This window comes from Scleropages formosus, chromosome 7 (genome assembly GCF_900964775.1).
Source record: "Scleropages formosus chromosome 7, fSclFor1.1, whole genome shotgun sequence".
NCBI lineage: Eukaryota > Metazoa > Chordata > Actinopteri > Osteoglossiformes > Osteoglossidae > Scleropages > Scleropages formosus.
This window is the reverse complement of record NC_041812.1, coordinates 24,603,811-24,631,646: the sequence shown is the minus strand read 5'-3', so window position 1 is coordinate 24,631,646 and position 27,836 is coordinate 24,603,811. Positions and strand designations below refer to the sequence as shown.

At 42.5% G+C, this 27,836-nt stretch overlaps 1 protein-coding gene across 2 annotated transcripts; it reads left to right on the top strand.

Moving 5' to 3' along the window:
- Positions 1-18,577: 18,577 nt before the first annotated feature.
- LOC108926334 (corticosteroid 11-beta-dehydrogenase isozyme 2-like) lies at positions 18,578-27,298 on the top strand. Of its 2 annotated transcripts, XM_018738978.2 has the most exons (5): positions 18,578-19,125; positions 22,661-22,873; positions 24,648-24,833; positions 26,350-26,487; positions 26,736-27,298. In XM_018738978.2, the coding sequence occupies exons 1-5, from the start codon at positions 18,663-18,665 to the stop codon at positions 27,092-27,094; spliced, it is 1,359 nt and encodes a 452-aa protein (XP_018594494.2). In that variant the 5' UTR covers positions 18,578-18,662; the 3' UTR covers positions 27,095-27,298. The 2 variants fall into 2 exon arrangements, with proteins under 2 accessions (XP_018594494.2, XP_018594495.2); XM_018738979.2 differs by lacking the exon at positions 24,648-24,833 and having other exon boundaries at positions 18,579-19,125.
- The last annotated feature ends 538 nt before the right edge of the window (positions 27,299-27,836 follow it).

The following is a 27,836-nucleotide window of genomic DNA, read 5'->3' as shown; positions in this document are numbered from 1 at the left end:
ATGCTCACGTCTTCTTTGCACATGAAGTACACACACACAGACAGTAGATGGTGACGGTGTCCTGCGTGTTGTTTCTCAATCTCTCTGCCTGACGTGACGCGAATTGTAATTCAATCCCCTCCCGGAACGTTTGCCCAGCAAATTTGCGGTTTAAAACATTCGTAAAACTATTCATTGTGGTGACGTGACATCTTTCAACGGAGCGGTACTTAAGGACTTCACTTTTCAACACACCCGATACCAAATATTATACACACACACACAAACCGCCTGGCAGTGATTAAAGGCATTTTTTACGAACCAAAATTTTAACCTTTAACGTAACTGAATATAATGAGCGTTAAGTAACAAAAAGTTCGGTTGAAAGTTATTTCTGCGAGCCTTCCTGGGCGGAAGGTGACAGACACATCCAGTGCAGCTACCTCTGTGTGTCTGTAGTTACCAGGCCCTGTTTAACACGTCTACATTTAAAGCTCTTCGTCTCTTCTTCATGCGTTTTCCTTTGCTTCGGCTTGTATGTCCTTTAGCAGAAGAGTTTCTAACAGATGAAAAAATGTTATCTTAAAGTATCTGATCAGAGTGCCCAGTATTTTTATGAACTCAACTGCTTGTAGTACGCAGGGCGCTAGTTTTACTCAGCAGATCAGTACGGAGAGAAATTGTACGTAGAGGAAAAAATAAGATAAGCTGACGTGACTTTCGGAGGGTGTGGTGGCACCGCAGGTTCAGCTGGTGCCTCCCCTATAGTGGGTCTGGGGTTCGAGTCCTGCTTGGGGTGCCTTGCTATGGAGTGGTGTCCCATCCTGGGTGTGTCCCCTCCCTCTCCAGCCTTATGCCCTGTGTTGCCTGGTTAGGCTCCAGCTTGCCGTGACCCTGCTTGGGACAAGCAGTTGCTGGTAATGGATGGACAGACATGAATTCCCATGCGCTTCTTTCTCGCAAGTGGTGCACAGAGAATGTAATTAGTCAGTTCATGACATTTGATGTATATACATAAAATATGATCTGAAGCTGACTGCTTTCCCACCACCCGTTCCGGACAGGGACCTGTTTTCATTGGCAGAGCGACATTTTTCCCCCCATGCCGTAGAAAGCTCACTTGTTTGCCGTGCCCGAGTGCGAAGCTGTCCGACAGTGAACCGTAACCTCGCCGCAAGGCAGCATGGAGGACGGCCCTCTAATTGCGCTGCGCTTGGAAAACTCAGAAAAGAAATTAGTTTATGGTGTACACAGAGAAAAATTTGGAGGACACAATCAATAATGAACCAAGGATGTTAATTAAAGACAAGAGAAAAAGGAAAAAGTGTTCCTTGTCAGGTACAGAGGACATCATGCGTGATGGCCGTGCTGCACGGGTCACCCATTATCCCACTTGAGACTTTGAGGAACAGTTAAGAAGGAGGCATCTCTGTCAGGGCAACATTACCCAAACGGCCCGGGTTCCAGACTTGTTGTACTGTTGGCACGGCCAAACACACAAAGACACGTCTGGCCCTGGCAAGGACTGCAGCCAAAGGGATAAATTTAGATTGCAGGCCAGAACAAAATGTGAAGTCTTCCACATGAACTATCAGCGGTTCTTTTGGAAAATGAGATGTGACTACTGAGCTTTTTGTCTTTCATTAATGAACAGAGCCACCCAGTTTATTAACGCTGTCAATAGTGGACACCTTGGTAATGATTGCTGTTTCACTTGTACGCTGGTAGATTAAACCAATACATTTATTACTTTACTGGTGCTTCTTCTTGTTAGAAGCCATGCATATTACTCAACTGTTGCATTACTTCAATTCTTATCATACAAATCAAGCCTTGTATTTAGCTAAATGCTAAACATTTTTTACTGGACCACCAGTAACTATGCCTTGGTGGGTCAAATCACACGAGATCATCACATCTTCTGCAGAAGCAAACTATTTAACCTAAATAGTTTCTGTAAGTATATAATAATACGAAGAGGCCAAAATCCGAGCTGACAGAGTTCATCTGAGCTCTTGGGACTATATAAAAATACAATTGCAAAATAATTATAACTTTATAGTGAGAGCTATATAATTATCTTAGAATGAAGGATTTTGGTACACAAATGCATATTGTAGTGAAATATTCATGGTTTTGTGCAAAGCTAGGTATTTTGCAATGGAGGGCTTTTTATACTGTTTTTTTTGGGTATGGCACACACTGGGTGAAACTGCTTGTCCCAAGTTGGGTCACGGCAAACCAGAGCCTAATCTGGCAACACAGGGAGTAAAGCTGGAGGGGGCGAGGACACACCCAGAGCAGGACATCAGTCCCTCACAAGGCACCCCAAGCAGGACTCAAACCCCAGACCCACCAGAGAGCAGGGCCCAGCCAAACCCACTGCATCACCACTCCACCAAGTCCCCTCTTTGGATATAGCATTGTTAAACAATTCTCTTTCATAGTTTTGTTTAAATTTTGAAAACCCCTCTCTATGCTTTTGCTGGTTTTTCATTTGCTTCAGTAGATCCATTAATTTCTTTCGATTACTGTTGCCAGGAGTTTTTGTCCCACCAGCGCAGCCACCTCAGCTGGACACCTCGTCACACTTGGTGATGCAGAACTCTTTATACTGGTAATTACAGCTAATAGTAGCAGATGTTAAATCACAAATGCAGTTGAAAGTAGAAATAGCTTGCCATCTGTACCCAATGGCACCCTATGAAAATGTGACTTAGAGGATTGCTCCTAAAATGACTATATATTTTGTACGGAAATTTACATTCATCCTACAACCTATGTGTGGCTTCTATTTTATTGGGTTTTAAAACGCCCCTTTCTATTGTTAGGCTCTTTGTATATGTGCTATCACTGTGGTATTTTTAAACAAAGTGATAGAAATTCTAAATTATTCTCAAGCACAATTTGTAGACCGGGATTCCGTCTGCCATGCCAGCTTTCAGAGGACTCTCAGATCAGCAAGCTGGGTGGGTATTAGGGCCCCTTTGACCGGCACTCCCATTAAATGAGCTGTTTTTGACACACAGGGAGATCTTAAACCAGGTCACAGCAGAGTGTGGGGGAAAATGACAAGTTCTGTTACAAAAAAGATTTGTTTTACAAAAAAGTTGGCCTCATGGGATGATGCTGTTTATGAGAGACGAATATTTGCATATTAAAAATCACAGTCCTATGGTACAAAGTGTGCAATACCATATATGTCTTTGACTTCTGTTTGATGGTGTATACATCTGTTGTGGGGGCTGTGGTGGTGCAGTGGGTTGAACCACAGTCCTGCTTTCTGGTGGGTCTGGGGTTCGAGTCCTGCTTGGGGTGCCTTGCGATGGACTGGTGTCCCATCCTGGGTATGTCCCCTCCCCCTCTGGCCTTATGCCCTGTGTTACTGGGTAGGCTCTGGTTCCCTGTGACCCTGTGTGTGTGTGTTGTTCCTACTGGAGAAAAAAAAGGCAAGTAAATTCAAATGATATTAAACCTGCCACACCCTTGAGCTGACATGGAACACCTGGGATGCAGTGCAGAGTGGGGTGTAAAAGGCTGTGTCAGACCAGCAGCTGATGTGGGACCTTGTTGTTTGTGACCTTCTAGCTCTTCTACTTCCTGTTCCCTAACGCCTTCCACAATCCTGTACCTCTTTATGATCATCGACCTCTTGCCTGTGTACCGACCTCGCCTTTTGGATTCTCCCTGTTTCGACGTTTGCACCGCGAAGACTAATTGCCTGTTCTTTGACCACCTCTCTTGGATTTCCCTGAATACACCACGAATACCGCTGTGCACTTGGGTCCGCCGCTTCCTTCCGGAACCAGACATGACAAAACCAGAGTATGAGTTAAGAAACCTTACGACAGCAAAGTATGTCCTTGCAAATTTTTCCTGTGTCCCTGATAAAGAAAACAAAGAAATTCCTCTAGGTTGCTTCCTAACATTAGTTCACTGACATACAACAAGTTTAACTGTGAAAGAATGTCTATATGAATGTTTCTACTTCAAAGCGTGCATTGTTAAACTCACACGGTGTGACTCACTGAACTCGGCCTCTAGGTGCTCAGTCTCCTGCCTGTAATAACAGCCAGAACCTTCGGTTTAGTCGCTGTCACTGGGGTTTCTGTCTGTGTGAACCGCCAGCTCATTTCATCACAGAGCACCTGCCAGAGCTGATAGACTGAGGGATGGAGAAATGTACTTTGTCTAAAACAAAAAGATAATCAATGTAGGCAGCAATCAAATCAACAAGCATAGATGAAATCTTGGTGAAAAATGTATAAAATAGCCATCAAGCCAAAGTATTACGTGTAACAGGACATGCAGTGCCAGAGTTACACTGACTGAGATCTCACAGAGCCAAAAAATATCAAGTGTGAGAGCTCTGCTTCAAGTCTGAGCACAGAATGAATCCAAAAGTCAACTAAAATGGGCCGAGTAACAGAAACTGAGAACAGGTGTGGAGCCGAGTTGCTGTGTGCTGAACATGATCACCATGTACCAAAACCCTAAGCTATAGGCCAGATATTACACATTGGCACATCTATCTAAATATGGATAATGTGGCAGTACCGTGTGAAGGGTTCACCCATACAGGGACTGCTTGTCCCAAGCAGGGTTGCAGCAAACTGGAGCTTAACCCAGCAACATAGGCCTCAAGGCTGAAGGGGTGCACCCAGGACAGGACATCAGTCTGTCACAAGGCATCCCAAGCAGGACTTGAACCCCAAGCCCACGGGAGAGCAGGACCCACTCAAACCCACTGCGCCACCATGCCATTGCACCCCCATGAAGGGTTTACCTACATTTGAAATGCATTTTTTTCAGAGTTGATGCCACCAAGGAGGGCTTTGCCCACTGAATGTAGCTAACAGGGGTCTGAGGGTCACCACACATGGTTTCATCACTGCGGCATGTTCAGTGCTCAGCGATATCTTAAGCACAGACACTGAGAATGCACCAGATGTTCCTTTCCCAACTGAAATGTACATGGTACCACTTTACAGGCACCTCCCACACAGCCATAGAGCATGGCATCAGTTTTAACTTCCTTTGGTTGTGAGTTCAGAGTGATGGATTTCTTCTTTTAACTGAGGCATGTATGGCTTCTTCTCATGAGTGGACCCCTCCTTTAAACTCCAGTCACAAAAGTGTCATGTAAAAATGCCACAGATAAAGAAATGTGGTAAAAACCTTTAGCTAAAAAACCCAAAGAAAGCCACTTAATGTTTGAAATGCACAGAGAGGCATTGCATGGAACAGCTTGCTGACTGACATCATTTGGTGTCTCCTCTGAACCCAGAACTATTAGTGGAGGTGAATGAAGGTCCACTCAGTGCAACCTGAAGCTGTGGTTTATGCTGTTACAGCTAACATGAGAAAGGGCTGCATGTTCTGTGCTTCAGACCAAAGTGTTCCCATGACGGTATCCTTAGAGAAACTGCAACCCACAATGGCTACCATCGTGGGCCACCCCCACAAACAATGGAACAAAGCCATCTCCTCTGCTGGGCTTAAGTCTGGTGGAGCATGCACTCGTCCACCCTTTGGATACTCTGCTTTCTTTGTTTGCTGGAGTTGGAAAACATGTCATTTTGACAGTTGGACACAATAGTGTGTTAATATGGTGGTGAATTATCTTTGGAGAAAAGCGTCTGCTAAATGAAATGTAAATTGGACCACCTACCACTCTGAATGGACTACAGATATTTGACCTTTACCTGCTGCCAAGTTATTTTGTGGCCCAAGGGACTGAAACTAAATGTGCTGGCAAGATTAAGTGAAAATGAAGAATCAAAAGCTTGTATATGAAAGGCTAAACTATCTCAGTAAATTGATTGTTAAGAGAAAGTGTCTTCAAATCCTAATACTTCTGGCCTTTGAACTGCTGTAGAACTGTTTGGCTTTAGCAAATAACCCATGATGAATCTGCAAAACATATACATATATATACAGTATGTACATATGAAAATTCCAATACATTCTGATTATTGTAGAAATAATACTACAATATGAGGCAGTGTATTCTTCCCCAGGGGTGTGGTGGCACAGTGGGCTGGACCAGGTCCTACTCTCTAGTGGGTCTGGGGTTTGAGTCCTGCTGGGGGTGCCTTGCGACGGGCTGGTGTCCCGTCCTGGGTGTGTCCCTTTCCACTCCAGCCTTATGTCCTCTGTTGCCGGGTTAGGCTCCAGCTTCCTGCAACCTCGTAGGGGACAAGCAGTTTCAGGCAGTGTGTGTGTAATCTTCCCTAACAAACACTAAAATATTATTCAAAGAAATATCCTGGATTCCCTCTATTAACACCTACATGTTAACTCCACTAGCATGCATAAAGCGATGGGAGTCACATCCAGTCTTTCAAAAGGAAAAAAAAAGCTTATGCATTTACAAACCTATTGTCTGTGTTTATCATGTATTCTACTCCACTCTCGGAACTGAAACAGCATTGCCTTTTGCAGAAACACATATACCAGAAGCAACAGCTGCTCAACTGGAATGAGAAATCCTGCTCTTTCCTTGGCCATCAAGTGCTCAGCATTCCTCCCTTTTCAGTCACAACTATGTCAATATAGTCAGGAAAGCTTAAGTGTGGATCTGTGTTAGAGATATAACTAAAGCCTATATGTGCTTTTGAGAAAGGGACAAAGACAGCATTCAGTTATTCATTTAACTGAATCTGGCAAACATCTAAGCATCCTGAAGTTTGTGGCCGATCTTTAGTCCAAAAATGACTTGTCACTGACATATTTTAACATCAGGGACAGCTTCCAAGAGGCTATGAAGAAATTCTTCAATCCCCTTGATAAATAGAAGCCAGTTAAAAGAACTTTTAGTTGTAAGATTTCGGCCGTATCTGTCTTCATTACGATTATGTCGTATGACTGCAGCTTTCCTAAGGGGAAAATGTGAAAGTATACAGTTAAATGTACAACAAAGCTGACGTATTTCAAACTGGCCTTTATGTAAGCTGGAAGCAGAGCTGTCAAATCATGAAGACAAATTACTAGAAGACACTTAAGGAAACATGACCTGAATACAAACCAGGAAAGACAACATATAAGAGAAATGCATTCAATACAAAGTATTACAAGGTCATACCTAACTCACCACTCCATTGTGAGTGCCGTTTGTTTTAAAAGACTGTAGATGCAGTCTGGTAATTACTCAAAGAGAAAATGAAAAAACAAGTTCTCCGACTGTATGTGTGCTTATCCCAAGAATTCTGACGAAAAATTTAAAACGTGTCTTTTTTTTCCACGTATTAGGAGTAAATACACCAGACTCCTGAAACATGTGCATGCAAACTCATCTAGCCCGCAGACCCTTTTTTTCCTGCCTTATGATTGCCAAATTGTAGTACACAGGTTTATTTAAGAGTGAAAAGGATTTGTTACTATTGCATTTTGAATTTTAGGGATGCATAGCAGTATTAATGTGCAATTCCTATTTCCCCTAAAACCATTTTCAGGTACAGCTGATATAGAAACGTGTTTCTGTACACTTTATGGTCATTTGGACAGCTACATAAGTGGTCCAGCTGAGCAGAACATGACTGTATTGCAAAGTCTGACTTTGCACCCAGTACGGTAAGTGCTTCTTTTTTTGCTTATCAGTATAAAAATGCTTGTGAATGCGAAGAGGTTGAATTTGATATTGTGCTATATTTACACTGGCATACATGTGAACATACCTCATTACCGCCCTCACATGTCTTGGTTTGTGCAGCATTCCACAGCTGTCTGGATTGGAATACGAGTGGCTGTGTTCTAGCACACGGTGTTATCCTTGGTTTTCCGTGTGTAGGAGGCTGCACCGACATTACCACAAGTCCCTTAAAAAGTCCCCTCTTTCATGATGGCCAGTTGTTAATACCAGCCGGCTGACAGACGGGAACCGACTGGGGCAAAGCAGCCAAAGACCGATCCAGCTGCTCTATGTTCTGCATAAGCAACATGTGTGAGGCTGCACATATCTCAGCCACGCTAGCAGGAGAGCATGTTAAACAACAGTATGTGATCCCACTGGCTGCAGGCGATTTATCAGACCATGCAACCATAACGTGTAACCAGACTCAATTCACTACACAATTCATTCAATTACTACTCGATGGGTTTCTCCAAAGCATCTTACAACATTGAGGTTACAATTATTTATGCATTTATACAGCTGGATAATTTTACTGGAGGAATTTAGGGTAAGAACCTTGCTCAAGGGTTCTACAGCTGGAGGTAAGTCTCAGACTTGCAACCCTGGGATCCAAAGGCAGCAACTCTAAACACTGCTCTACCAACTGTCCTAAACTGTGTACTCTACAAGTATTTGTGTAATTCACAAGTATTTAGTTCGAACTAATGAAACTGCAGCATGAGGCAACGTGAGAGCTGAGCTTGCACAGGTGATTATGGATCAAGAAGGTCTGCATCGCAGTTTTGTTAGCACCGCATGAAAAAACAATGGAGGAAAACAGTCTTCTCATGCACATGAAGAACATTTTTTTAAACCACATTAACTAAACACAATTTCCTTTTTGGCACAGTGCAATAACTAAAATAGGATTTTTTTTATAAGCAGCTTTATCAAAATTTAGTGTCACAAACATCAAGTACTTTGTTTCTGTGTTATTTTGTGTGGCAAGTCGTACTGGTAAAAGCAGTTACAGGAAAAGAGGGAGTTTCTGCATGGGAAGGTGATGAATGGCAGATGGGTCAACAGCTTGACACCTCCTGCAAAAAAAAAAAAAAAAAAAAAAAAAAGCACTGCTCATTCTTATGTTGTGAACATTGTTGGAGTAAAGGAGTAAATCTTGATGACCCAGCTAAAATAACGGGAGAACACAACCAGTAGAGTAATAAAAAATTTCCAGTGCTGTTGACTGAAGTAATTCTGTATTTGTCCAAGGTGGTCAAAAGGGATGCTGGCAGGACCGTGTCTCAGTCCATCCAAAAAAATGACCACTCTTCTAAAACCTCATGGTTTATTTTAATTTCTTGTTCTTCTGCTTGGTTTTTACAATGCAATAGCCTCAGTTTAGAGGCTTAGGAGTCATACTGTGTAAGTCTCGGTAGCTTTGTTATCTACATTTTTTTGCTTTGTGAGATGTATGTCGATTTTCAGAAAAGCATCTGCTAAATGTACAGTATGTGTACATGGAACCTGATCAGAGTGAGTTGTGGGAAGCGCAATGCTTGTCTGCAGTTGTTTGAGAAAGCACTGTTTGATAAGTAAAACTACTTATTACTAGTATTAGTATTAGTATTACTAACTCTGTCCTATCTTCTCGTTGAGCACTACCTCGCTACATAAGACCTGAGGAGGCCGGCCAGTGGTGACAGACGAATCCCGTGCTGACAGAGGATGATGTCCATCTGCCATGACGATCGAGACGTTCCATGCTGAGCTGGGGATCCAAGATGCCATTTACCAACATTATAATTACTTTTTAAACACTGGCTTACAAATTGTTACTTTCTAGAATGCCCAGGAGGGGTGGGCAACCACTGGCCCGTGGACCCCCAGAGGTTTTTTTTCTCCCTCAACCTTCAGTTGGGAGTTTTTGTTCCTTTCCCCGGTGGCTAGTAGCTATATTTATAGCTCTATAATAAGTCCTTCATTATGGTAGCCAGTAGTTGACTGTCTTCTTTGTTTGTATCAGTTTTTCTTGCTGTATGCCTGTGTTAAAGCGCTCTGTGTCAGTGTGTGAGAAGAGCGCTCTATAAAAAATAAAAATGATAATAATAATAATAATAAAACCATCTAGAATATTTTATGATGCTGAAAATTTTCTGTTATTCCTACCCAAAAGTTTTGACTGTTCCTACTGGATTCTAGGTGCATTTGTGGGAGGCCAGTGCGTGGTGGTTTGTGGGGCCGTGACACTGTCAGATTTAGGGTAAACGTGACACCCCAAACCCACATTGGTGAGACAAGTCACTGCTTATGCCTTAATTTCTTATAGCTCCTGAGTGATTATGGCATTCAATGCCCTTTTAAAAATTACAAAGTAAAACTGACAATGTTGACTTTAGATATTTCTAAGTTATTTTGTGCCATTATATCGAAAACTAAATAAATGAAGTGCAACCTCTAAAGAAGGATAACCATCCTGTGTCAGCTTGCTGTGAGCTTGAATTAGCCAGAAGGTACAGCTGTCCACAGGATCATTCAGCACTTCTTATTCCTAGGTTCTGGAAATATGGACGCTAAGATGGACTAAAATCTTCCTTCATTTAAGAAGCACTATTCTCTTTGCATCACTTTCGTTATTGTCAGTGTATAGAAAAAAGTAAAGCAGTTTGTCCCCCTGGACTCACTGTCATGCTGAATAATGACATATGACATCTGATTTGACACACTTCCATACGACACCCACACACACACACACACACACACACACACACACATCATCTGAACCAAAGCATTTCCTGAATGGGGACGTGGGGAGCCAGAGCCTAACCCAGCAGCACAGGGCGTGAGGCTGGAGGGGGAGGGGACACACCCAGGACAGGACGCCAGTCCCTCGTAAGGCACCCCAAACAGGACTTGAACCCCAGACCCACCAGAGAGCAGGACCCAGCCAAGCCCGTTGCGCCAACGCATCCCCCCTCCACAGGACACCATGTATCTGAATTCCGTTTACTATTTTGATAACAGGCTTATTATCCCACTCTGTTTTGCTGATGTTGATTTTATGCAATGTGAAACTTTTAACTTCAACAGTCCTCATTGCAGACATTCCACAGCCTGACCACCACTTAGCACATAAACAAAAGTCAGATAAAACATTGTGAAAGCACAATGAGGTATCATTGTGTTTGTCAACAAACTGATTGCTTTTGTTAAAGTGCTCAGCTTTTCTCCGAAGCAACTTACAGTGAGACACATTTTTAACACAGCAAGCCAGTTTTTACTATACCAGTTCAGCGTAAGAACCTTGCTCAAGGGCACTACAGCAGAGGTTGGGACTCAGACCCAGGTCCTTTGTATACAAAGGCAGAAGCTCCAGCTACGTTGGATCTTCCTACCCATTGTTCTCTCTTTCCATGTAAACAAGTTCACAAACGTTTACCGAACATGATTTTCGTACGTTTTTTATTATATCATCCGTGCTGCTCCGGATCAGGATGTATTTCACAGCCCTCTGAGCAAAGATAAAGAGCAGACTTAGGGGTTTACCTCACGGTGAAGCGCTAAGTGCGAAAACGGAAACGGCAGAAATTCTGCCCTGGATAGAAAAGGCATTACTGCACGTTCTCAGAATCTGTGTGAGATGTATGCAGAAAAAAAGAAAACAATGGAAGAATGCGAGCAAATGCTGCTGCAGTATTCTCACACACACACACACACAGGAAGTGAAGCTTTGCCTGCCAAGAAGCAGAATGTGAACGGAATGTTCTGCAGCCACCAGATTTGGCAAAGGCAGCTGAGTCCTGTGTCACTCACCTACACTCCCTGCCCTTAAAAACCATTAAATTTAGTCACTGCTGTGTTCGAAACGGTGTCCATCGGATCAGTTGCACACACAGATATAGTACAGCAACAAGATTTAATATGCTGTGGCTTGAATGCTGGGGCTTGCTAATACAGGGTGTAATACAAACTGGACACATCCTGATCATGGACAAAAGCACTTTAATATTTCTTTGGCAAAAATCTATATAAGTGTTATATAATACAGTATTTGCCACAGTAACACAAGTAATCACCAGTGTGTTCAGAATAAATGTGCGAGTCCTAGTGAGTGGAAAGGCCACAAATAGGCTAGATCTGCGCATTGCTAATTAGTCAGTTCGGCGGCGCAAGGACATCATGTTCCGTTCCTGGGCGGGAAGCAAACACCCCCCGCGGACCCTAATTCCCCCTGCAACCCACACAAGAGGATTGCTCACAAGTGGAACATGTTTCTCCACTGTGCTCATGTGACCTGTAATGAAGAGCCCATAGTATTTCCACAAACAGCTGCACGGAGCTCACACCAGACGAAAGCAAGAAAAACAGAGCAGGGAATATATTTGTTTGAAAAATGCATTTTTTTCCTGGCCTGCAGGGCTGTGCACAGGCTTCTGAGAGGGCAAGCGCTCCCATGGAAAAAGGTCTCCCAAGGTATGTATACCCTGACCCTGTGGAGACCTTGTCAGATGCGAGTACATTTGTCCTAAAAATTAGTTGCTTCAAGACATTTTCTTTATGAATGACACTGAAATGAAGGGATGGTTTGGGACACAATGTTGTCCCATTTTTTGAAAAGTGCAAATTAATTATTTCTTCCACCTTTAACTATACAATTGATTACGAGATTGTATATCTTAAAAGAAATACTCATAACGTTGCAGTATAAGGTTCAAAGTAAAGAATTTTTGTTGTACCTTATGTAGGATACTTGCTGTAAATAGGTGAACTTGTTGATAGAGTAATAGCTCCTAAATTTATCGAATGAATAAAGTTAACTCAGTTAAATCCTACAAACAGACTTACCTGGCTATTGTTACGTCAAGGAAAAAAGAATCACTAAGAGAAAAAAGGCTGGCATGCTCCGCTCTGAAATGTATAAACTATACTTTTCCGAAAGGGATTTTCTCAGAACCCAAATCCTTTTGACTGTTGTACATTCAAAAAGAAAATCCTTCCAAGAGAATTTACAAGACTACTACTGAACGCTTGAGAAGATTTGAACAACATGAGAACACAGTTAGCTTATGTCAGACAAAGTTTTTAAACCATCAATGGACTGAGCAAGATTTACGGTCAGTGTAAACATACCTTCTACAAGAAGTTCATTTATATAAAAAATAAAACTTCTAATCAGAATGTATCAAACAACATAATTATTAAGACTGCATAAAAGTCAGTTTCTGAGGTTTTTATTATATCTAAGCGAAAAACGTGAGGATTTCATTCATAAAATGTCAATACAGTAAACAAGAAATAAAGCAGCAAAAGGTTTTATATCCGCAGACTGGAAATAAAAAGAGAACTCAGCCTTATAGTTACTGACTCAAACTTCCGTTAGACAAGTGTAAACATGGAATAGTAGATTTTGAGTGAAGGATCTTTCCTGTGACAGCTGGATTCATCCTGCATAATAAAACCAAATGTTCATACAGATCCAACAAAAAAAATCACTCAGAGCATAATGATCCCTGCCATGTATAAAAATAACTTTATTAATCTTTCAGAATCTACTATTACACTTAAAAAAAAAAAAAAAAAACCACAAACAAGTACAATCACAAACATGTTATCTATAACCATCGGTAATGCTGGGAACCAAACAAGCTCAGTTTACAGTTTACGGTAAATAAATACATAATCAAAATCGCTATAATCCTCTAACACTCCAAATCCTGTCAAAGTTGGAATGGAATTTAATTGATCTGGTCAGATGGTTTAGAATTAACAAAACTTTTTTCATATAATACTAAATACTTGGGTTCAAGGGTTCAGTTCTTATTCCTCTGTTTATCAAAGTATATACATTTTACTCACACATTTAATGCTGTTTTAATTTTTTTTGAAAACATCTGGTTTATCTCTAGGCATTCATTGTGAAGCACTCAATGCCTTATTTACATTCCTATGAATGCTGTAGCATAAATTATATAACACCAAGTAAATCACTCAGAATACAGATTTCTAGGGGAAAACATTTTAAACAGATAAACTATTAGAAGCTAATGGGAAACAACAAAGAGATGAAATTTGGTACTACTTTTTGCTCATATATAATATTAAAAGCCGTGTTTTGTGCACTGCTCACCCTAGGTTTACTCATGAACCAAAAAAAGTCATATTCTTGTTTTTTTGACATTTTGCTTTGTCCTTTAATTAGCCATGTAGAAATTTAGCTTTGAATTCTGGAAATTTCCCTCTTCCGTGTTCAAGGTCACTGAGAGGCTTATTTTTAAAATGTCACAATTGTGTGAGAAAGGCAGTATAAAAGGAAGGTGGAGTTCGATGCAAAGTCCCAGTGACTGAGTAAATATTTGTTGGAGAGCTCTCACGGTGTGTCCCCGTGCTGTAGCACATGCTGCTCGGGGGCAACACTGAGAACCTTGTGTTCGCTGGCACGAACCTTCAGACACAGTCTGGAGAACAAAGCATCACTGGTGCTCAGCGCTTAGGGGCAAAAGCAGAAAGTAAAAATCCAGTCTTCACATCATCTTTTAACTGCAGAACTGCATGTGCCCTATGTTAATGTAAAGAAATGGAAAGTGTATCCCTTTTAAGATAATTGTTGATTTTTCTTGGTAAGCGTTAGTGAAATGTGCCCATGGGTGTAAATGACAGATCAGTGGCAGAGAGCATGTTTTTAGGTTCACTTCGATTCATAAATATTCTTGTTTTAAGACTGAGGTGCTACTGATCAAGTAATATGTATTAGATTTGCTATATGGGCACATTCTTCAACCTGGTTCTGTGAAGAAAAACAACTACAATTGTGACCTTGGAGTAAAAAATACAGCTTCGGAATTAAATAAATAGGATGACAGAGGATCTTTAATTTCTGGATGATCCTGTTGCTGTCTAATACAGATAAGAGAGAGTCAGGTAATGAACGTAAACTAGCTGCATTTGCTTCCAGTCTGTAAAAAGCAACTGTTTGCCAGCTGTAGTAAACAAAGAGTTGGAAACACCTAGATAAATGATGCAAGAAATGCTGATATGCTTTGCATTTCCTTCTGGGCTGATTATTTAGAAGAATTGTAATGTTAGCAAACACACCGTACAAATCAGTAATAGGCAGTTTATTGTGAAATAATTTCATGAGCTTTCCAACAAAAATGATGGGAAAATTGTTTCACAGTACCCTGTTTGTACAGTTTTGTTCAGAACAGTGTCTGGTTCAGTACTTTATACAGTTTTGCAGTTTATGGTTCAGACAATGACATGATATGAAATGACATTTATATTTTAAAAGGTTACAGGGTCCAGCGAGATGGATCACGAAAGTCAAAATTTGGCCATGAAACTCCTTCGAAGGTGCAGCAGAGTGTCATTTCACGTCGTGCATCGACACAGAGCAGCAGAGTTTGTGCTTCAGAAGAAGTCTGCAGCAGCTGTGCCTCCACTGTGCGTTTTGGCGGAGCTTAAGGGAATGGGTTCTCCGTCCAGTCGCTTCCCTTCGCTCTCGTGTCTTTGTGCCAAACACGGACGCAGCGTCCCTTCTCCGCTCACCTCTTTGTACCTTTAACTTGGACTCCCTGCGCTGCGTGGTTCTGCTTGGCCACGGTTCAACACCTTGCTTCACAGCAGAAGATGCCAGGAAAGAAAGCAGAACTTGGCCTTCGGCCCCTGGGCTGCACTAGTAGTGTCTCAGCCTGATCCACTCCGCAAAAGCACACACACACACACACACACACACACACACACACACACACACACACACACACACACACACACACACACACACCATCTGAACCGCTTGTCCCATACAGGGTCATGGGGAGCCGGAGCCAAACCCGGCAGCACAGGGCGTAAGGCTGGAGGGGGAGGGGACACACCCAGAATGGGACACCAGTCCGTCGCAAGGCACCCCAAGCAGGATTCGAACCCCAGACCCACCAAAGAGCAGGACCTGGTCCAACCCGCCACCGCGCCCCCCTCTGCAAAAGCAGACATCATTTAAAACACTTCTCTGAACCACCTTTGTGCATGCTTGTCTTAGTATTAGGATAACAGATGAAAGTAAAAAATGCAAAAATATGCAAATATCCTGCCTTGTCTTAGTCTGTGCGCTGTTTATAAGCTGCCCTTGGACCTGAGAGAAACATAGAGTCATAAGATGTGTGTAACCTGCAAAGAACTCATACTTGATCATTTAACAATTTGAAAACCAACTCGATGATATCTTCAAAAGATTTTGAGATAGACCTTCTTTTATCATTCAGTAATATCTCACAGCAATGTTGTGGGAAATATGAGGAAAAATTAGTTTAATGTAATCTGTATATATCACCTCTAGATGAAGAAGAATTGCTCTGACTAAGTGTAGAATGCAATTACTGCAGTCCAGCTCTATGAGTCACGCATTTCATTTAAAATTATTATGTTTATGTCAAAATTATCTTCTTGGATATATAAAGCAGACAACCAAACGCCAGCAGTTGTTGTTACGGTGTTTACCATCAATAGCAATATAACCAGGGATATAGTGAACGCATGATTATAGAACAGAGAGTCATTAAGTCTTAGAATAAAAAGCGTGCAAACACAAGAGATGTTGGTTTTGTATTATTGGGAATATCACCGACCAGGACACTGACTGGTCAGCATCACTTCTTTCCCTTCTAGAAGGAGTTCTCTGATATTCCTGCTCATGCAGTAACTAAGGTTCATTTCACCTGTCTCTTGCGCTGGGCTGGTGTTGCATCCAGCTGTATGTCAGTTATACTTCTGAGCTCTGCTTTGGACCCTGTGAAGGGTGTTAGAATTAAGAAAACTTTGAATTTTAGAAAGGATTCTAGAAAATTTTTTACAATTAATAAAAGTGAAAGAAGTGATGCTGACCAGTCAGACTTGCCTTCTTCCTGGGAAGAACAGCTGTACAGGTGATGGAGCGTCTGCTCAGAGCTGCTCTCCGGGCACACTAGGAAATGCCCTCCTGGGGAATGGGCTCGCTTCCAGCAGTCACTTGGCAATGCGACAGACTCGTCTGCACTTTGTGCCCTTTTTGGACGTGCGGCTGCACTACTGGCCCAGAACACGTTATTTTCCCCCCGTGCTTTTCCGAACCTCATGTCCAGCTCTGCTTTTGGAGCAGTTCATCCTGTCCCAGCGAACAAAGTGCCATTGTCTGCCTTCTCCACCTACACCACTTCAGTTGCACGAGTGTCCTCTGTTACGGAGGCCAGCACAGCCCTGCCCCAACCCATGCCCTGACGATGCCCCCCAATGGCTTACTCCCAGGAAACTGCCAGAAAGCAGGCTTTAAACACACAATAAGGACACCCATTGGTCATTGTAGCAACACGGACTGTAAACATCACAAAATACAAAACAGAGCATCAGAGTCTAGACCCCCCCCCCCGTCAAAACAGTTCTTGGAAAAATATGACCTGGTTGTTGTGAGCAATTAGGCTGAAGAGGTCAGCACGGCATTAACTTCAAAGTGGAGACAGAGAACATTGTGCTAGAGCTCCTGGGAGCAGTGAAGCGACAGCAGAGAACATTGGATTAAAGTGATCATCATTTTCACCCTTTTATGTTTATTCATTTAGCTGGTGCTTTTCTAGAAAGCGACTTACAGTGTGAAGTTGCTTACAATTATTCACCCATTTATACAGCTGGGTAATTTTACTGGATCAATTCAAGGTAAGTACCTTGCTCAAGAGTAATACAGCTGGAGGTGAGAATCAAACCTGCAACCATTGGGGCAGCAGCTTTATCCACCACGCTACTAGTTGCCCCCACTTGCGGGTTTATATTCCAGATAGCCTGATCTTGTTAAGTGCAGATACATCTCTAAAATGGTTCGGAGTTCGGAATCTACCGAGTGTCCAGAAGAACAGCGAAAATACCCGAACACCTAATGTGCGGATCGCTCCCATAAACACAAAATTTTTTCTTAAATAACAAAAAGCTTTTGCCCACAGTGGAAAACTGCATTTATAAATACATAGTACCGTGCTCTGGGTTATCATTTGGAGAGATAATGCAGTAACCAGTTACTGCCTGTGAAATACATGAACGTAAGTCTTTAGGAGATGGCAATATTTTTTGTCAGGTAATTCTACTTTTCTAATGAACACAAAGCATTTCAGGTGCACTGAATATTTATACACAAACATGAGTAAGAATTCTGAATAACCACACACTGTCTGAACTGCTTGTCCCAAGCGGGGTCGCGGGGAGCCAGAGCCTAACCCGACAACACATGGCGTAAAGCTGGAGGGGGAGGGGACACACCCAGGACTGGATGCCAGTCCATCGCAAGGCACCCCAAGCAGGACTTGAACCCCAGACCCACCAGAGAGGAGGACCCAGTCCAACCCACTGCACCCCCCAGCTGAATAACCAGAGTTTCTCAAATCTATAGTTATATAATTTTGGGATCAAAATGTTTATTAATCAGTTATTAACATGATTAAATACATTGACTTAACAAAGCGGAGACATGTCCCCCCATTGCAAACTCATATTTAATTCCATTGATTTATACTGCAAACAAGGGTCAGCACCTGGTGTAGTGGCTAATGCTGTCACCTTGTGCTTCAAGGATCTAGGTTCAAATCCTGCTCTTGCTGCTTTGCCCTTCATCAAGGTACTTACATGAACTGATACAGTAAAAAATACTGTGCTGCATAAAGGATAAACCAATGCAAGTTGCTTGAGAGAACAGCAGCAGCTCAGTAAACATATGTAATATTATTCAGTCCCACAATACCTGACAAGTTGTCACACTGTTGAATGACATTTTGGACTCTAAGTTTTCAACATCAGATTCAAACAAGATAGTTCTTATTGATAGCTCATAACAATAATAAGATAGATCATAACGTTCACAAACGCATGAAAGACAGCCTGTAGTCGACAGCGACAAAGAAGGAAGAATGGAGAAAATAATGTTTATCTACTGTGAAACTTTTGGCCATCGGGCACAGAACACATCTCCTGTGGCAGAGTCCCTCCCCCTGCAGCCGTGTGCTGAGTAGAGTATAAAAACAGTGACGGGGAGCCATTCATCGCTAGTCCCAGTGTGTGCATGCATGTGTACTTGTGCATGTATGTGTCAGTCACATTGCATGAGACACATGGCTGTTGGTTTGTGAATCAGATATCCCAGAGAAACACTAAGGGTGTGTGTGAGGCAGACAGAGAGAGAGAGAGAGAGAGAGAGAGAGAGAGAGAGAGAGAGAGAGAGAGACGAAGGGTATCTGCAGAAAGCTTCCAGATCTCAGAAGCCATGGAAGAATTTGCCCTGTCCTTCTGGATTTACATGGGAGTGATGTCCATGTTCCTCGGCGGGGCCGTGCGGAAGATGCTGGCAGTGCAGCTCCGAGCAGCGCCTACACTGCTGGCCTGGCTGGGGGCCACGGTGCTGGTGGAGAGACTGTGCTCCCTGTGGCTCCCTGGCGCTCTGCTCCTGGGTCTGCTGGGGGCCGCCTGCTGTCTCTGTGCCCCCCGGCGTGGGCTCCCCGCTGAGGGAAAGGTGCTCTTCATAACAGGTAGACAACCCTGCTGCTGTTATGGCCATGAACTGTTGAGCTCTGATCACAGCAACACTTGACTTGTTGTTCGGAACATTAAGTACATCATTTCTCTCCCAGTTTGTATATGCGCAATATTCTGCGTAAATGTTTTCTCTGGAAAAGAGCAGATACCTCTGTTCTAGTGGCTCTTTTGTTTGCACAGCACAGATGTCCCTAAAGGCTCACAATTAAAAACGTGTCTACGTTCTGCTCAAAAATACATATATGTTATTAACGCCTTTATAAATTATTTAAACTTCAGTAACTAGTACAGCTTGTACACTCTAGATTAAACTGAAAATTTGAAGTGTTTGCTTTGGATCTGGCGGAAAAAAATCTTTTGTTTGTCAATGTGCTTTATGTCCGATGTGAAGTGCCTACAGTATGTCAGAACTCCAAGCGAGATGCTGATGGTCATTCTGAAGACATGTTTTCCAAATTATTTAAGAGAAAAAATAAATACATTTGATTGCTATGAGTCATCTGTATGTGTGTGAACGTGCATGTGCCAGGAAGGTAAATCATATTATGTCTGATCCTCCCCACTATGTCCGATCCCCAGGAAACAACAACAAATGATTATTTATAAGTAACTGCAAGGAGTACATAGATCCATTCTATGTAGATCAGAATACCTGATGTTGCTTTCTATGCAAAGGTGGGCAATTGTGAATCATGAGACCTATGAAAATAAAAGCTTCATCAAAGATCACAATGTGTAGGTGGTATAAATGTTTATACTGCAATCTCATCGTAGTTATGCTTACAAGGCTACAAAATGACCATGTGCACACTATTTCTGTGCTGCTCTTTGACCAAAAGGTGTGGCCATCATACACCACATCCTCTATATAGTGTATAATGTGTGTGTGTGTGTGTGTGTGTGTGTGTGTGTGTGCGTGCATTCTAAATTTAGCTGTTTTGATAGGAGAACAAATAAGTAATGTAAGGTTTACATTGGTCCAACCTGGTGTACTGAGCCTTGGACCCCCATGTGTAGACACACACATATTAAAGACCCCATGCGAGCAAAAAGAGCATAGAGAGCTGAAGGACCTCGGTCTCGGCCAAGAGGCTGGTATTACAGTGTAAGCGTCAGCAAACTTTTTACTTCATTATCTCTTGTTTGATACCAGAAGTGTGAATTTTGGACAATAAGACCACAAGGGAAAAAAATGGATTTTGGTGAAACTGACATCAAATAATCAACCTCATTTAGTGGTTTTCATCAAACCTACATGAATCTCTCTATAACTGCATGCTGAAAATGGAAATGAAAAAGGAAAAAAAGTGTTAAACCTCTTATAGAGGCATTTAAAAGGAAATAAAATAGTTGACATTCTTATTGGGATGAAAGCTCTTTTTGTGCAATGAGCCAGAACAGTCACTCCAGCTCCACTCTCTCCAGTACACTTTGTTACACTTTCCAGTGTGACAAAACTATATCATCACTTGACTCTAATACACACACAAGTCTGAACTGCTTGTGCCATACGGGGGTCGCGGGGATCCGGAGCCTACTCAGCAACACAGGGCGTAAGGCCGGAGGGGGAGGGGATACACCCAGGAGGAGACGCCAGGCCGTCACAAGGCACCCCAAGCGGGACTCGAACCCCAAACCCACCGGAGAGCAGGACCTGGTCCAACCCACCGCACCCCCGCACCCCTGCACCCCTGTGCCCCTCTGCTTGACTCTAATAGCACTCAGTCATTTGGTCCCTGGGGAAAAAAAACTTGGCAAGGTGTAAACATGGGTAAGTTGCTCACCAGCAGCTACGAACCCCCCACATACAGTATGTGTGCAATATCTTCAGTGTGTAGCTCTAAGAAGCACCCAAAGCTTTCTCTTTGTCTCACCTGCAAAAGCACCAGGGAGGCAGAAGTCACTGGTCCTTCCAGCAGGACAGCCCCCAGTGCTCTACTTCCCAGGAATTTCGCTCTGCAGCCCATTCAGCCATAGACTTGTACCCGTCCCCTACCACACTGATGAAACCACATATGCTTGCAGTCAAAGGAGTGACAACCTCAATATCCTCCAGTCCACAGCAGCACATACTGTATGTATTTGTTCATTTAGCTGACACTTTTCTCCAAAGTAACTTGCAGTGTGAAGATGCTTATTTCATATCAGTTATTGACCCATTTGTATAGGAGGGCAATTTTCAGCGGAACAATTCAGAGTAAGTACCTTGTTTAAGGGTACTGTAGCAAGAGGTGGACTTAAACCTGCACCCTTTAGGTGAAAAGGCAGCAGTTCCCGCTACTCCGGTACCAGTTGCACCACCATGTGTGAGGAGCATCCCGCCTTCTCTTTGCTCCTTTTACCATTCTTTTTTTTTTACTTTGCATCCATAGCCATCCTGTACCATACCGTCTCCATTTCCTTATCCATCATGTGAAATAGCTGACACACTATTCTCAAAAATCACTTTCACTGGAACAAATAAAAGGCATCAGTGTTACTAAGTGCCCACTGACAGAACAACCCGTATAAAGCGCCTTCAGCTTCCGCAACCGAATACACCTCCAACGTGCAACAAATCACACTGCAGAACACAGCTTCTGCTCAAAATTTTAATCACTGAGAACAAACAAGCTCTTTCTAGATAAAACCAAACAAAGTGTTATTTAAAAGATTTTGCATTTTACTGAAAAATAGTTGACTAAAAATTGATTATCTGCCTCTTAGAGTAATGTGTGTCTTCTAAGAATTTAACGTTAAAGTATCGTGTTGTACAATACTGTAACGAGAAACATTTCTGTCATCCCGTTGTTCACGTTCACAACAAGTCATTGTAGGGGGTAGTGTAGTAGTAGGAGTTATTGCCTTTGGACCCAAGGGTTGTTGGTTCAAATATCACCTCATGCTATAGTCCCCTTTTATAAGGTACTTACCCTAAATTGACCCAGTTGAAGGAACCAGCTATTTAAATAGATAAATGAGTGTAACTTGCTTAGGCACAAAAAAAAAATAAGGTGACTGTACATTTAACATATTTGCATCACGTGTTTCACTAAAATGCGAAAGCTTTGGCTATTGATCCATAAAAATATGCTCCCTGATTAATAAGCCATCACAATTACTATTGATAGAATGTTTCTGTTCACAATTCAACAGCACATAAAGCTTTAATGCAAAATCAGCTCCAACACATCCAACATATAGTGTCATGTGCTCATGCGTGAAAGTCAAAGGATGGAAAAGAAGAAGCAGAACAAGATCCAAAAACGGTTTCACAACTTCGGGGGCGTGGGTTGCAACTTCAAAAAAATTATTTCATAGTTTTTTTCGTTTAATATATAATTCATATTAAATATGTAGTCGAACTAATGTTAATACTTAGATGCAATAAGAATAAGAATAAGAATAATAGATGTAAGTAATTGAAGCATAAAGACACATCATTTCAGTACAATATGTCTTTTCTGAACAAATCAGTTGAAGATCATTCTATGAACAGTGATCAGCAGGACTTTCTACATGGAGGGTCACCAGTCCTCTGTCCCCCAGGCTGTGACTCAGGGTTTGGAAAAGCCGCCACTCAGCGCCTGGACTCACTGGGCTTCGAGGTCATCGCCAGTGTGCTGGACCTGGAGGGACCAGGGGCTGCAGAGCTGCGGCGCACCTGCTCCTCCCGCCTTACCCTGGTAAAGATGGACATCACTCAGCACGACGACGTTCAAAACGCCCTCGCCTGCACCAAGGTCAAGCTGGGCCTCCGAGGTCAGTGTGTTCCCAGCGTCCCGTCTGATGCTTTCGAGAGGTGGCTGTCAGGTGGCTCACCGCCCACTCTACAGTTTGTGGCTCAGTTGTGTACTTCAGAAACCACCACATTTCCCTATGAGGCTTCAGAAAATTTCTGGAAACTTGCACTTGTGACTGTAGAGCTGAATTACAGCAGATGCGTGTTGCAGATGTGCGACTCGCTGTGCAATCCATCTTCATGATAGCTTTTTTGTTCTTATCAGAACTAAGTTTTCAGGATATATGTCTGGGGTTAAGAAAAGAATGTGAGTGAGCTCTAAGAAAACACACATGACACACACACATTATCTGAACCGCTTGTCCCATATGGGGTCGCGGGGAACCAGAGCCTACCCGGCAACACAGGGCGTAAGGCTGGAGGGGGAGGGGACACACCCAGGACGGGACACCAGTCCATCGCAAGGCACCCCAAGCAGGACTCGAACCCCAGACCCACCGGAAAGCAGGAGCCAGTCCAACCCACTGCACCACCGCATCCCCCAAAACACACATGAGTTTATATTTATTCTTTTTACATGTGGTATTTACACTTGAGTTTTAATTATACATCAGCAAAAATTACATTCACAATAGCAATTACTCTTTAAAAAATATAAGATGAATATCTTGGTAAAAAAAATCTTGGCAAAGCAAAATATTTTGGCTGCTCCAGCAACAACATCTTCATTTTGTTTTGCTGTTTTTTAGGAAACAAGCTATTAAAGGATTCCCTTGAATGCTTTTTCTTCCCGAATATAATTACTTTTCTGAAGTTCTGAAGTGGCATTTCAGTACCTTTCCTCCTTTACCTGGTTTTCAGCATGGTAAAAAACATGTAAGATAACTTTCCCCAATATTAATTGCATTCTTCACAAAGGCAGTTTCCAAATGTGATCCGTTTACATCATCATGGCTTTCCTGGGACCCTGGTCATGGCCTTCCGAAACTCTTTCCACGGTCTCGGCGTGTCACACGCGTGTACAGGTTAAAGGGGAAACCATGTCCATTAAAGCTATCATAACCTACAAAGATTAGACGCGTATAACAGTCAACAGATTGTTTAGTATGCAAAACTAGCATCAAGAATTTTAATCATCACAAACATTCTTACGGTGCATTCCTTCATTTCTAATTTTTTCTCCTTTACTATTTCTACTGCTATTAATAATAATAATAATAATAATAATAATAATAATAATAATAATAATAAATCTCTGGCAGTACATATCCTGAGCCCATTTGAAATCAGAGAGTCTTTATTCTGATTCTGTACAAAAAGTGCCATTTATGTTACCGGTGGCCATGCGCCAGCAGCCGTTATTTCTATCACATTAAAGTTTTGCCGCTCAGCGTTGTGAGTCTACACTGCAGAAATGGTTATGATTTCACCTCATCTGCTGGACAGGGGAAGCTTGAGACATTTGTGGTTGGGTTTCCTCATTCCCGCTGCCTAACAGGAGTCTTTTCATTGACTTTCATGACTTTTCCTTCTGAGAAGAAGCGTCTGTGTCTCTGCAGAGGGTTCAGAAATTAACAGGATTCGTGCCACTTCCTTCTGTATATTTTACAGTATATTAAAAATGTCGGTACACTGAGCATTGAATATGATAAATTCATGTGTCTGGTACTCCTATCCCATGCTATTTAATCAAATGTGGCTACTTCCTTAGTGGGGAGGCTGAGGGGTTCAGGAGTCAGCCTACATTTTCAGTGTTTCGCCCCATTTTATACCCTCATTTCTTTCTGTTCCCAGGTTTGTGGGGACTTGTCAACAATGCGGGGGTCTGTGTGAACTTTGGCGATGCCGAGCTCTCGCTCATGACCACCTACAGGGGCTGTATGGAGGTCAATTTCTTCGGGACTCTGAGTGTCACTAAGGCATTTCTGCCACTGGTCCGACAAGCCAAAGGGAGGATCATCACTGTCTCGAGCCCTTCAGGTACACAAACAGGGTGAAATGAGCGACCCATGAAGAACAGTCAGGGGATTAACTGCTGTGTTGCGATGGATTTTGGAACCGCTTTTCTCATAGTAATTATATACCTTTATATACTGTTCTTGTATGCAGAGCAGTGGCGTTTCATGGTCTGCGGTTCGAGTCAATGCAGCTTTGGAAGATCAGTTGTAAAATAAATATATGAGCCTACTGTAAATAGTGTAAATTCTATCGAATCGCATGATAACACAGCTAGTTAGGCACACACACACTTGAACACACACCACACCGAAATAAGTAATCATTTTTTAATTTATACCTTTAAGATTCAGTATGGAGGGGGCGCGGTGACACAGGGTCTGGGGTTTGAGTCCCGTTTGGGGTGCCTTGCAACAGACTGGCATCCTGTCCTGGGTGTGTCCCATCCCCCTCCAGCCTTATGCCCTCTGTTGCCAGGTTAGGCTCTGGCTCCCTGCGACCCCCAATGGGACAAGCGGTTCAGACAATGTGTGGGTGTGTGTGTGAGATTCAATATGCCACTCTTACTGTTAGACATGCTGCCGGTTGCTCTAACCCTGAGCCATTTCAGATCAGCGTAAAATAAGAAGTAGTCACCAAGTGCCTTTGTGCATCATTTAAAAGGCCAGTTTCCATTAAACTGCCCCAGTCAAGGGAACCTGAGCTTAAGTGATACAAAAGAGCTGCTATGGTACAGTGTCCTCTTAAGACAGACGTGACTAAGAACATATATAGCTTTTTAAGAGTGCAAAAGAGTGAGGTGCTTTGAATAAAAGTGTAACCCTAGTTACAAACATAATTATGGCAAAGGTGAGGATCCTAGTTGCGTACGATTTTTCACAAAGGATCCCCGTTGTTCATTGTGCACTTGCCTCTGTATGAAGTTAACTGTTCAAAGTAAAAATCTGCAAATATTTAATTTTAAGAATACGTCACCTTATTAAGGATAATTATCAGGTAGGTAAATTATAGATTCCCATCCCCCTCATGAAATCCTGTGGGGGTGAAGTTGGAACAAGCCAAAGAAGAACCCTTTCATGCTAAATTGCCTTTGGCAATATACTCATTTTATAGGGACTCCCACTATGCAATTAACCTCTTTCATTTGTTTTTAATGCTGTTTTTATTACAGAGGTGGCACACCTGAATGTCTTAAATCTGTCTTTAATGCAATGAAACTGTATCCGGCACTTTGTATAAACAGATCATTGTTTCTGCTCATGCATAAGCATCTCCGGCACTTCATTTCCCCACAACAGAACCTCTTCACAACACTCATTTTGCCATTTTAAATCTGTTCCCAAAAGTATCCTTTTTTTCGAAAAGCAAAATACAAGAAGAAACCACAATGGAGCAGGAACACAAACAAGTACACATTGCATAAGTAGAGCAATGAGGATTTCCATGAACTAAAGGCAACAATCAGGTTTGTGTTTAAGAGTACAGCCCATCTCGTGGACACTGAAGCTCATCTCACTCTTGGCCATGTGACTCTACACAGGTGAGCAACCATTTCCCTGCTTGGCAGCGTACGGTGCTTCAAAAGCTGCCCTCAGCCTCTTCATTGACACCTTGCGCCATGAGCTGGAGCCCTGGGGGGTTAAGGTCTCCACTATCCTTCCAGCTTCCTTTAAGACAGGTGAGGAACCTAAGGCACCAAACTGCTCCATATGATGCTGAGCACTTGGCAAGTTACACGCATAGTTTTATCCAGTGGCGTCTGGAGGGGTCAGCGTGATCAACATGCAATTAATGCTTTCACCAGTACACTGAGAACGAAACCAAGACTGTAAGCGTCAAGAAGAGTATCATGACTTGTGATTATGACATTTCACTTAGAAGCAGCCAAACCAAAAATGAACCCCTGCTTTGCTGTCTTTTCCTCAGCTCAGACCAGTAACTTTGCATACTGGGAAGAACAGTACAAGAAGCTCCTCCAGGAAATGTCACCTGGTCTTCTGGAGGAGTACGGAGAAGAATACCTGCTGGAAACCAAGGAACTCTTCCAGATTCATGCCAAGACGGCGAGCGAAGACCTGAGCCCTGTAATCAACGCTATCACCGATGCTCTGACGGCACGGCAACCCAAAGTTCGCTACTACGCCGGGCCCGGGGTGGCCCTCATGTACTTCATACACACCTACTTCCCCACATCCTTCAGCGACAGGTTCCTGCAAAGGCTCTTTGTCAAGAAGAAAGTGGTGCCCCTGGCTCTGCGGAGACAAGTCCAGCAGCAACGAGAGTGAAACCACAGGGGACGCAAGTTGTAGCCATCTCTGGCCTTTGGACTGTGGGTGGTGCTTGTCAGTACACAACCTCTGTGTCCACACATAGATGTACCAACTGGTATAAATGCGATCTTGGTGCTAACTGGATGTACACGCATGTATACGTGTATGTGCATGCGCGCACACACACACACACACACACACACACACACGCACACACACACACACACACACACACACACACACTCCTTGTACACACTGTGTGCCTAAGCATGGCTTTATATTAGCAGTCATACTAGGAAGATATTTTGAAGCGTATATACTATGTATACTATGTTTAGGTCCAGGTTACAAAACTGCTGCAGCAATAACAAACTTTTACCTGTTTTCCTAGTGTCAGATACATCTGCATTTGTACATCCATTTTTGGCCATATTCATATGAAATGACACGATTGCAAAAAAGACTACCAGGCATAACTAGATTTATTAACTGGGCTAGTACTCCATCCATAATATCCAGAAAATGAGAGTATGACAATTGATTTTTGTAAGTTAGAAAATTCCCATTTAAGTGATTTATTTGCACTTATTTCAGACCTGATGTTTTGTGCATTCATACTTAAGTTTACTTTGCAGTCTAGCTAGCCTGGCATGTTTTCATAAAAAATAATTAATAAGGTGAAATATGATATAAAATGCTAGCCAGTTAAGCTGCTATATGATGCAATGCCTGAAAATGTGATATTGCGTATTGTTGA

Coding starts and splice junctions, on each gene's coding strand:
- LOC108926334 (XM_018738978.2), top strand. CDS start 18,663: ATGCATGTGTACTTGTGCATGTATGTGTCAGTCACATTGCATGAGACA. Junction 24,834..26,349: donor CACTGTCTCGAGCCCTTCAG/GTACACAAACAG, acceptor GACTCTACACAG/GTGAGCAACCATTTCCCTGC. Junction 26,488..26,735: donor TCCAGCTTCCTTTAAGACAG/GTGAGGAACCTA, acceptor TCTTTTCCTCAG/CTCAGACCAGTAACTTTGCA.